General features: G+C 42.0%; 1 protein-coding gene across 1 annotated transcript in view; it reads left to right on the top strand.

Annotated features, from left to right (window-relative positions):
- The first annotated feature begins 2,154 nt into the window (after positions 1–2,154).
- CCDC80 (coiled-coil domain containing 80) overlaps positions 2,155–12,151 on the top strand; it is a 39,390-nt gene continuing 29,393 nt past the window's right edge. Inside the window, exons 1-2 of the mRNA XM_027868394.1 lie at positions 2,155–2,962; positions 3,378–5,269. Of these exons, the coding sequence (XP_027724195.1) occupies positions 3,389–5,269 (1,881 nt within the window). The 5' untranslated portion in view covers positions 2,155–2,962; positions 3,378–3,388. The remainder of the gene's footprint in view (positions 2,963–3,377; positions 5,270–12,151) is intronic.

The following is a 12,151-nucleotide window of genomic DNA, read 5'->3' as shown; positions in this document are numbered from 1 at the left end:
GCACCCTTACTATCTTTGCCTACTTGAGGCTATTTGCACTCCCTAGCATATGTAACCAGGTTGCCATCTAGTGATTAAAGCTCATAGGTGGGGATGAAGTCTGAGGTCCTCGTAGTCAGCATCCTGTGCGTCTCTATTGCACTCCCTCTGGGACTCCCAGGACCAGAGCTTTCTCAAAACATAGAAGCTGTTCTTAGGCATTTCAGGAATGCCTGTATAGCCCACAGGGGCATATCTGGTAAATCTAGTGCTTTTGATTGGGAAGTAGGGATTTCTCCAAGATGGAAATAGAGGGGTTACAGTGAGGAAATCCATCTTGGGACAAGTGAATGGATCCAGAAGGAAGGTGAGCCAGTCAGAAGAGTAAGACAGAATCACCCATTAAATTCTTTTGGAAAGCAGAAATATAGGTTGTGGTTTAACAACTCTCACTTTCAATGAGCCAGTGGAGGAAAAAGGAGGAAGGAGAGACAGAATGAGGCATAGAAAAAAAAATGAAGAGTAAGAAAAAAAAAAAAAGGAAAGAGCAGAGGAGGGTAGAAGGGAAAAAAAGAAGGAATCGGGATCCAATACAATAAATAACAAAATATGTTGGCAAAGGACTGTGTAGAGCACATAGAATCAAAAGATATAACAAATCAAAATCCATTTCTTCCCTACCTAACATAAGACAGGTGATCCATTCATCTCTTGCTAATCCTCCTGTTTTGAAAGACCGTGTACTGTCATCATCTTTGTATTCCCAATCCCTAGAAAGTACCTTCTTCATAGTAGGGATTTAAATGTTTGTTGAATGAACAAATGAAATTAGAGGATAAATGTCTGATTATCATTGACTTGATATCTCCTGAATGTCTTCATCAGCTCAGTTACAAGTGCTTCTTCTCTTACACAAATCTTTGATCTCATGACCTGGATCTTTGTGGGCCTTCCTTCCTAGAAACCAGTTTTCTTTAACTGTCCCTTGGGAGCCTCACGCTCATATCCCACAGGACCAATTCAAAGCAACAACTTGGAGAGGTAGCGAAAGAGCAACGTATTTGGGACCCAGGGAAACTTAGAATCTTCATTCTTCCACTACCTGTGTGATCTTGGGCAAGCTAGTTAACTTGTGTAGGACTCAGTTTCCTCATCTGAAAAAATCAGGGAGTTGTATGAGGTAATCTCCAAGGTGCCTTCCAGTTTTAAAAATTAGGACTTTTGAGCATCAGAGCCCAAAATGTAATAGTAGGGCAAAAATGAACGGGAGGGTAGAAGGATATTGGTACACCCAGTGACAATAACCATGTAAGTGGTCTGCAAGAGAGACAGTCACAGTGTCAATTAACATTGATTAAGCATGCACCCATAGAATGTTTGGCACTACACTAACTGGTAGTCTGGTAGGGGAAATTCATCCCTAATCACCTGAAACACTTCCCCTCTACCCTTAAATCCCAACAGAAGCTCCAAGAAGACAAGCAGAGATGACAAAGGACTTCCCCTTTGGAAACTGTCAGCACTAGTCTGAAGCCATTTCTTCCATTCCTCTTTCTCTACCCAGATCCCTTTCAACCCCTGGAGAGCAAAACCCAGTGAGCACCCCACCCCCTACCCCAATACATGTTGAGTTGAAGTTAATTCTGTCTCTTCCCTGGGCTCTGACGCAAGGCAGAACTTACCACAGGCTCAAGGGACCAGTCTCCATTGTCTGCATCTCTAACCCCTTTACCAGCTTCCTTTCATGCCAAGGAGAAACAGGGAACCAAAATGTGGTAATATGATCCCCAATTAACATAAAATGAAAACAGCTCAGTCATGTTTTCCGTGGCCCTTTTCAATCGTAAATGAAAAGTGAGAAATGGGACGAAAAGATATAAATATACTCATAGAACTAAAAATAAGGCTATAGCACATGCATATACATGCATTTATCACAACCTCAGAATTTGTCTCTTAAAAAAAAAAGTTAGCTGGAGGGAGTATTCCAAGCTATTCTTTCCCCTAAAAAACACAAGCAGAGGAAGAGACTTCCTCTTTCATCTGTGGTGCTGAAAGGGTTAAGTTCTCAGCCATCCTTCTCTAAAGTGATTTATGATGATGAGTAGCGTTTCAAAACTCTCACTCCCAAAGAAGTCCCCCCCCCCCCCCGCCTTTCCCTATGGAGTCCTCCGTTAACGTGTTGAAGTGGGAAGGAGGCGGTGTTTTGCTGATCTGTTAAATTCTTAGTAAAGTTTCTGAGATTTCCAGTGGCTGCTGTTGTTTGACTTTGGTTTGGAGCAGAGCTGAGGTTATCCTGACATTTCTGGGACTGGATCCAGCCAAAGGAAAGAAGAAGGGGGAAAGGGAAAACGAGAAGAAGGAGAAGAGGAAAGGTAGGGAGGAATACACGGAGACATGAAGAACTGAATAAGGAAAAAAAACCCCACCCCTTTTTCCCTATCACATTGCTGTGTTTTTCTTCAGTCTGGAAAACGTATTGATCCTGGTACCTTGGCTCTCGGGAAACAAAGGGACTTAGCCAGATTGGGGGGGAAAGCATGATAAGAAGGACCATGGAACTTTAAAGAGAGACAGAAAGAAATTCTCCAAACATCTGGGACTCCACTCTTGCGGGATGTGATGTGTGCTGGAGTTTATGTGTGACTGCTACAAAAACCAAGCCAGAACTTAAAGGTAAATGGAGATACAAGGATTTAAAAGGACGGTTCCCTTCACTTCATTCTATTTGTCAAGAAGGTAAAAAAACAGAAAGAGAGAAAAAAAGAAAGTCAACTCAACTGGAAATAAGACAGTCTCTGGAGTCTGTGGTATTTTAAGTTCAAAACTGGAGCTGCTGCAAACCCGTTGGTGCTGTTCATCCGCTGAAAGGGAAAAGAGCTGGGAGGAGACTGATTTCTTCTAGGGAACTGTCCTGCGACTAAACTTCAGGGCTCCCCCCTCCCCGTCAAACCCTCTGCATTCCATCTCTATGAGCTAGAATGTAAGTGTGTAGTCTTTTTCACCCCTTAAAAATGTCTTTGTTGCTTATTCAAATAAATGAAACGTGCATGTTGTCACACTTCATGTGCTCAGCTTGCCGTCCAGAAAGCCAACTGAAAAGTCATTGCAAACATGATGACTGAGGACATGAGCTAGTTTTTTGTTTTGTTTTTGTTTTTATTTTTGTTTTTTTTTTTTTTTTGGTTTGCTGTGTTTCTGGAAGGCTCCTTATCCTACCCGAGTCACTGAACTGCAAAGACTTAAAAGCAAACATGTCCCATTCCCTTATCCCTTCCCCTCTCACTGCTTCCCACCCCCACTTAAAGGATAAAATGTATAGATCTGCCTGCAATTAAATTATTTTCTTGTTTTTCTTCTCTTTCTGTTTTATGTTCCTACCCCGTTGCTCCTCAAAGTGGATGACACAATGAACTGGATGATGGAACGGGGCTTCACCATGCTACTAGCAATGTGGCTAGTGTGCCCATCAGAACCCCACCCTCAAACAGTGGACAGAGGGAGCCATGGAGCTGGGAAAGTGCTGCTAGCTTCCCAGGTTAATGGTAGACCATTTCGATTCCTGAGGCACACAGGCAGGGCCCAGGGGAGAGTGAGATCCACACCGGATAATCCTGACCATCCCATCCTAGACAGGAGGAGAGTCGTGCCAGTATTGAGACTAGCCCGCCCAACTCCCCTGCCAACGCAGACGAGAGTGGGTAGCAGCCGAATGAGGCAGGAACAGAGACCGACAACCAAGAGCTCCCCAAGGGAGATGGTGAAAGACGAGGGATCCTCTGCTCGGGCAAAAATGGTGCGATTCCCACCGGGGTCCAGCTCTCCCAACATCTTGGCCAGCTTTGCAGGGAAAAACAGGGTATGGGTCATCTCTTCCCCTCATGCATCTGAGGGCTACTACCGCCTTATGATGAGTCTCCTAAAAGATGATGTGTACTGTGAGCTAGCAGAAAGACACATCCAGCAGATTGTGCTATTCCATGAGGCAGGGGAGGAAGGTGGCAAGGTGAGGAGAATCACCAATGAGGGCCAGATCTTGGAGCAGTCCCTCGACCCTACTCTCATCCCCAAATTGATGAGCTTCTTGAAACTGGAGAAGGGAAAGTTTGGCATGGTGCTGCTGAAGAAAACCCTGCAGGTGGAGGAACGCTACCCATACCCGGTGAGGCTAGAAGCAATGTATGAGATCATTGATCAGGGCCCCGTCCGAAGGATAGAGAAGATCCGGCAGAAGGGCTTCGTTCAGAAGTGTAAGGCAGCTGGTGTGGAGGGACAGGTGGTTGACGAAGGGAATAATGGTGGTGGTGGAGGGAGCAGACCAAAGGTGGGCAGTGAAAAGAAGAAAGAAGACCCACGGAGAGGACAAATCCAACCCACAAGGGAGAGCCGAGTGAAAACAGTAAAGAAATTAGTCACCACAACAGTAGCTCCTCCTCCGACTGCAAGGGCCACCATGCTTCCTCCATCTCCTCCAAGGACAGCAGCCTGGACCACCCCTCGAGTGGTGACAGTGGCAACCCGGCCTACCACCACGACTACCGCCTTTCCAACCACTCAGAGAACAGGGACTACCAGAGTTCATACCACCTCCTCTTCCCACAGGCAGCCTTCAGCAGCTGAGGTGACAACTCCCAAGGGGACCTGGGAATCAGAAGATTTGTACCCCACCTCAAGGAAGGAGCAGCACAAAGAGAGGCAACAGCCTACCAGGAGACCAAGCAAGACCACTGGCTACGAGAGCCACACAGCAGCAACCCCCACAACCCCAGACCACTATACAAGGGCCGGCATAAGCCGTTTCCGTGACAACCGTACAGACAGGAAGGAGTATGGCCCTCGGGATCCAAATGTGGTGCCAGGCCAGCACAAACCAGGGAAGGCAAAGCCACCTAAAAAAAAAGCGCAGGAAAAGATTCTAAGCAATGAATATGAGGACAAGTATGACCCCAGCCGGCCTACTGTCTCTCAGCTAGAAGTGGAGCTGGAGGCGGGGAACATCCCCCCGAAGAAAGGGAAGGAGACAAAAAAGCACGAGCGGCCGGACAAGCCTGAGAAGAAGAAAAAGGTGAAGAATGAGAAACCAGACAAGCCGCCGAAGAGCGAAAAGCAGACCAAGAAGGACAAGACAGAAAAAAAGAGTAAGCAGGAGAAAGAACGGAGTAAAAAGAAGAAGGGGAGCAAAACAGAGCACGATGGGCACCAGAAACCCACTTCAAAGCTTTTCACACAGAGTTCCAAGAAATCGTTGACTGACCTGCTGGAATTTTTGGAAGGGAAAAGGCGGCTCATTGTAAGTAAACTCCTCAACCTACTATTTAGAGGGGTTTTGGTTTGTTGTTTTTATGAAACAAAAATGTGAGGTAATAGATGGATGGATGGATTGGTGGGTGGATGGGTAGATGGGTGAATGGATGGAATGAAGAAATAAATGAAAAGGCATTTTTTTTTTTACAAAGACTTTTTATTTTTGGCTTTTTGGTGAGGCAATTGGGGTGAAGTGATTTGCCCAGGGTCACACAGCTAGTAAGTTTCAAGTGTTTGAGGCCAGATTTTGAAAAAGCATTTCTTAAGCACTTAGCATGTGCCAAGCGCTGTGCTAAGTGCTGGGTGTTCAAATACAAAGAAAAGACAGTCCTTGACCTCAAGAAGCTTATATTCTAGTAGGGAGAGACAATACATATAAGGAAATAGTATTTTGGCTTGGAAAGTTACAGGGATGGTGAGTGGAGCCCCAGAGAGGCTCCTTGTTAGGGTACAGCTGCTGGTAGGAAGTCTGGGGAGTGTAGTAAAACTATAGCAAGAAAATTTAGGCATTCAAAGTCTTTTTTTATTCTTTTTCTTTTTCTTTTTTTTGCTAAAACAGTTGTTTGGGTCAACAGAGTTGATCCTATAGCCCTATAGATGGAGTGTCCAAAAGTCTAGTGTCTTCTGTTCAGTTGTCCAATAACTCTCCCTTTCCTGCTTGACAGCCTTGTAATTCATATATATATCTCCCTCCCTATGATCTATCACACTGAAGTAGTAGGAGAGGAGGGGCTAAGGGCATTAGAAGGTGAGGGCAGGGGAAAGTGAATCTCAGGCAGTTGTGTTGACCAACAAACTTCAACTATTACATGAAAACCACTTTCTTTGTGATTGAGCAAGCATAGATAAATCTATCCTTCTAGTGGAGTGGCAGGAATAAAGAATATGGAATTTTTTTTAAAATCAGTTTAAAATGAATATCAAGACCAGTCTTGAAGGGGAAAAGAAATCACAAAAGAGAAGGGTATTTTTTTGGAGAGAGGTGGTAGGTGATGAAATTGAAGGGCAAGATTATGTGTGTATGAGCCTTAGTCCTTTTTTGGCATCAGATGGCAAAACTACCATCTATTCTTCCTCATGACTAACTCCCTGGGTCACTGGCCAGCTAGCAATGGGAACAGAGCAATGTAGGATAGAGAACAATGTGAGTTCCAGGATTTATAGTGGGATAATGAGCAATAACTGAGTTTAAGGACCAGATTCCAATTAATTCTGGCTTTACTGTTGAGACTAAAAAGAGGAGGGTCAGTGTGTATGGAATTTGATCTCTTAAGTCCATTTCCACACTTAAAGTCTGTCACCATTTAGATTCAGAATGGTATCTGTGTTGGTAGAGAGAAAAGCAGTGTTTGTGGTAGGGTGAAGATGCAAATTTGGAGGAATGTTCAGTTAGAACCTTAGCTCTTCCTCTGAATCACTGGGTGGTTCTGACCATTTCATTTTCCGGAGCTGTGAGCATTCCTCAGGCCCACATGGGTCATTCCTTTACAACCACAAGAGAATATGGTAGAAACTAGTTAAAAATGAACTATGTTTTGGAAAATCCCTAGTTCCATAAAAAACATAAGGCTAGTTCTTATAAATAATAATATTCCTCAGTATTCCTTCTCTCCCTTTTCATTACCCCCTTATCTCTACCTCAACTGCAAAGTCTCATGCTAATCTAGGTCAACCCTACTTAGGGAAACAAGTAATATATCTTGATAAGGGCACTTCTCTTCTCTGGGCCTCTGTTTACTCATCTGTAAAATGACTAGATAACTAGAGTTAGACTAGATTATTACCTCCTTTCTAGCTCTAGCATTCTAGGATATTAAGGTCATAAGATTTGGAGATGGAAGCAACTTTAGAGAACATCAAATCTAATCTCTTAACTTTACAAATGAGGAAACCAATTTTAGTTCAGGGAACTAAAATTACTGGCTCAAGGTCACATAGACAGTGAGTGGCATAGTTGCCCTTTAAATTCAGATCCCCTGACTCCAAATGCAATTCTTGTTTCACTACAAACACTGTCTGTTCACTACACAACACAGATAATACAGTGTCCTTCAGTAACAACAAACATCCCCCCAAATTTTAATACCCTTCTCAGGAACAATTGAATTTTAGAAGACTTATAGACTGTTAGAACTGGAGGGAAGGAACCCTAAGTGGTTTTATTCAGGCCCCAAGAAGTCAGGTCATGAAACTAGGGCAATCTTCATGAATTTCTAATCATGGGAATTCCATGTGTCTTCCACATTCCCCTAAAATTACACTGTTCTTTATGCATGACTTTTCATACCTATGGATTAAGTAGGAGACTGACTGACACCTCCTTCCCACCAGTTCATTTCTCTGGTCCCTTGGTAACCGTTATGTAAACTCTCCATATCTCTCAATCTGAGCTGGATTTGTACCAATGACCTGAATTTAGAGGCTCTGTCTCCCATTAGTCTTTGGCTGTTTTACCAATTAAGTTCAAATAGTGATTTGGAGCTTTAAACAAAGCAGAAATCGTGGTGATATTCATCTTAGGTGGGACAGTTCCCAAAATTCTCTTCCATCTTTCAGCTGTTTCACAGGACTCATGTCAGAATCCTAGAACCAAATCCAGAACTTTGGAAAATTTAGGTGGATAAGAGGGATAGGTCTTTTTTTTTTCCTTGCAAGTTCAGTTGTGTGTGTGTATGTATGTATGTATGTGTGTGTGTATACATACATACATATATATATATAGAGAGAGAGAGACAGAGAGAGAGAGAAAAGAAAGGGGGGAGGAGGGAAGGAGGAGAAAGAGAGAGGGGGGGGGGAGAGAGGGGGGGGGGGGGAGAGAGAGGGAGGGGAAGGGAGAGAGAGAGAGAGAGGGAGAGAGATTTAGTTTTCAGCCATAAGAAATTAATCATAGACTAAGGGACAGCCATCAGTAGAGGACAGGATATCACTGTCATTGTAGTATCATTTAGAAATTATAAGGTATGTTTTATTTGGAATGAAGATTATCTGGGGGAAGATTAATCTGGAAATCTTCCACTTCAGGTCCCCAAATCTAACTCACTTTTTGGATTGAACAATTCCCAAAGGGTAACTGAACATTTATTTTGGGACCTCTGAGACAACTCGAACTCTTAGGAGGTAGGCACAAAGAAGCAGATATTACCTTCTCTTCCACCCCTGGGAACTAACCTCGAGGCATCATGGGGGTTTGTTTGCCTGACCCTGCTTTGTGGAAGTCATCCAGTCCTGGACGGTTTAACCGAGCTGACAGGGCAGGCAGAGTTCACCTTTCGGCCAGGTTATAGTTAGAGAATGTGTCAAGGCTGCAATTGTGTACTCTCCTGGCAAATGCCTCTCCTGCAAAATGCTGTGAGCTAAGTGAGTTAAAATACAAAGGAGGTTTTAAGTGCCCTCCCCTAGACATCACTCTTTTCTTCTCTCCCTCCCTCCTTTCCTTCTTCACCCAATGATCTGAAAGTTCAGCTGTGCCCTTTCTGCTTTTCATATCATCACCAGCAATAAATCTTCAGCGCTTGAAACTCAGTTGACAGTTTTTGCTGATGTCACATGAGGCAAAGCAGAATCCAACTTGGCTTGCTGGTGACTGTATGAGCTCACCAGGGTTCACAAGGGTATAAAGTTTGTTATTAGAAATAAAATAGGAACAAGATATATTACATTTCCCCACTGGTGCACCCTTTCAGAACATGATTCCACCTGAAATTTGTTTTCTGAATAATGGGGCAACTAGTTGGCTCAGTGGAAAGAATGCTCGACCTGGTGTCAGGAAAACCTGAATTCAAATCCAGACTCAAATACTTATTAGCTGTGTGACCCTGGGCAAGTCTTTTAACCTTTGTTTGCCTCAGTTTCCTCATCTATAATGTAGGGATGATAATAGAACTCACCTTCCAGGATTGTTAGGAAGATTGAGTGAGATAGTAAGTACTGTATGAATGTTAGTTATTATTGTTGACAGAAATAAGAATCAGGTGAGAAAAGATGACTAGCTTTATGTCTCAAACAGAGTATTTGTTGTTCAGTCGTTTCAGTTGTGTTTGACTCTTCATGACTCCATTTGGGGTTTTCTTGGCAAAGATACTGGAGTGGTTTGCCATTTCCTTCTCCAGGGCACTTTACAGATGAGGAAACTGAGGCAAACAGGGTTAAGTGATTTGCTCAAGTCACACAGCTAGTAAGTGTCTGAGGCTAGATTTGAACTCAGGTCTTCCTGACTCCAGGCCCAGTGCTCTATCCATTGTGCCACCTACTAGTGCCTGAACACAGTATGGGCACTTATAAATGTTTATTGAATTGAAAAAAAATCAAGGCTTAATAAAGATCAAAGATTGGTACAAAGTAAAGGGGCATAGTAGACTTATGGGTACAGAGGCAAACAGGAATGAGATTCTGGGTAAATGATTCCATGCATCCTGCTTACCTTCTCTGTGTTGTACAAAGATACCTTTCCTTTAAAACTTAGATAAGGTATTTTTTTTTACCTCCCTAGGAATACAATGGTTCAGTTAATATTCACAAAGGGATAGAGACCTAAAAGTAGATACTGCAGAAGTTCAAGTGTGGCAGCTAAAGTTTTCTTCCTAGTGGCCCCAACTTAACCTGATATCTTGGAAATGAAACAAGGTCTAGGAACCAAAGCACGAGCACAGTATTTGCAGCCCAGCCAATCTGATATGCCTCACGTAACCTGAGTGTTTTACATTCATGCAATTTCATTCTTTTGAGGAATGAAAAAATTTCACAATAATGAGCCCTGAATTTGGAGCAGGAGATTCCAATTGGAACTCAAATCCAGGCTCCATTATTTACCACCTGTCTGATCAAGTCACTTTACTTTCAATGCCTCAATTATCTCATAAATTGTCTATAAAGTGAGTGAGGTGAGGATAATCCCAGCTCAAAATCTACAATTCTGTGAATAGCTCACCAAGCCTTTGTCAGAATTGTAGCAGCTACTGTTTTCAGTTTGCAGGTGGGCAAACTGAGACACAGAGGTTTTACAGGACAACCCATCCATTAACCTGAAATATTTTGATTCTCAGGCCAGCGTTCAACCTTGCATACATACTGCCTTCCAACAAGTCAATATAGGATAACATTTTTTGCATATTGGAGTCTTGAATACTCTCATTGGAGGTGTGCTGGAGTAAAATCGTACAAGCTTATGAAAGCTGATTGTTAAATTTTCAATGTGAATATTTACACCTTGGAAATTAAAAAAACCAAATTATATATAGATCAGGGTTTGACTTACTGTTTTATTGTTTGTCTAGACTTAAGAAAGTAAGGGAGAAAAATGTTAAGAATGCAAATTAAATTTAAAAGTGAGTTTCATATACAGTTCCCTCCCTCCCAAGAGTTGGTTGTTAAACATTTACCAGCAAAACTCTGACTGTAATTCTAAATTTTTAATTGCCTCCATCATGCGAATCATAGAGTAATAGGAAGTAGAAGATGTAAAAGACCTTAGAGATTGGTTAGTCCAACAATAAACATTTATTAAGCACTTACAGTATTCAGGGAATGATGTCAGGCAATGGACATATAGACAAAAAATGAAATAGTGCTTGCTCTTAAAGAGGGGATACAATATGTAGTCACATAAGTTAATATTGTCCACTTGTTATTATGTAAATAAAGAAAATGAGGATCGCAGAAATCAAAAGACTTTTCCAAGTATTCTATACAGATAGTGGAAGAGCAAGCATTAGGATTCAAGTTTCTGGATTCGCAGTCCAATCTCCGGATAAGAAAATGGAACAAAATGAATTTACCTTCATCTTGAGGTTATCGCCTGTACTGTGCCAGTACTGAAAGTAGATAAGGTTATATTGCATAAAATGAAGGCAATATCAAGAAATTACTTCATTGCTTTAATAAATGTTGAAGTCTACATGGTACAGTGGGGGGAAAAACCACTGGCTATTTCTGAAACCAAGGAATCTGGGTTCATATCCCCCCACTGATGCTTCCTCTCTGTTTGTCAGTCACCTGATCTTTCTGGTTCTCAGTTTCCTCAGCTATAAAATGAAGGAACCGAACTATATGGCTTCTGAGTTCTCTTCTAGGCTTAGCTGATCCAAACTAAGAATTAAACATTTAAACAAACTATGCAGGCCCTGACTTACACAAATACGTTAATCAAATCATGACATAAACTCTACTTCCTGTCATGATTTTAAAGCAAAGGTTTTGCCTGAATTATCCAGATGTTTGTCTCCAGCCCTCATCTTTGCTCTGCCTATAGAGACATAGACAGGTCTATATGACTTCCCAGATCAACCATTTATTTGCCAAGCAATTGATTAATCAGTTCAATACTGACTGAATCAGATAGGCAACTGAGTGACTTATTAAATTGATTAGTGTTTGATCATGGTGATAGCTGAAACAAACTAACCCTCAAACCTTTTGAAATCATGTTACATAGACATAGCCACAGTCCATGTAGAATTTTCTAGACTTTTCATAGAAGGCAAAACCTTGTTTTAAACCTGTTGTGTTGTACCCAAAGACCAATCCATTGGTCAATCTACTGGTGTTGAATTTCAGGGATCTGATCACAAGTTCACATGAAACAAATGGCTCCTATTCAATCAATCCATTGGGAGGTTGTATGTATGTAATTGAGCTGCAAGGGCCAATAACGTCAACTTGATTTCAGCAATCTGAGTATTTGTGCAGTAATCTGATTATTTGATCCATTTGGGAAATCACTTTAATGTAGAAATAGTTTGAAACCTTTGAACTAGCAGATTACTTCTCCATTTTTAAAAATTATACCATGGCAATCCAGAATCATTTCAGGACTGAACACAGTACTTTAAAAGAATCTGGAATTTAGATAGCATCTTCATGTTTAGGTATA

Source organism: Vombatus ursinus, unplaced genomic scaffold (genome assembly GCF_900497805.2).
Source record: "Vombatus ursinus unplaced genomic scaffold, bare-nosed wombat genome assembly UNPS02001419.1, whole genome shotgun sequence".
NCBI classification, from domain to species: Eukaryota; Metazoa; Chordata; class Mammalia; order Diprotodontia; family Vombatidae; genus Vombatus; species Vombatus ursinus.
The sequence above is the reverse complement of the archived record's forward strand: the minus strand, read 5'-3'. Positions and strand labels throughout refer to the sequence as shown.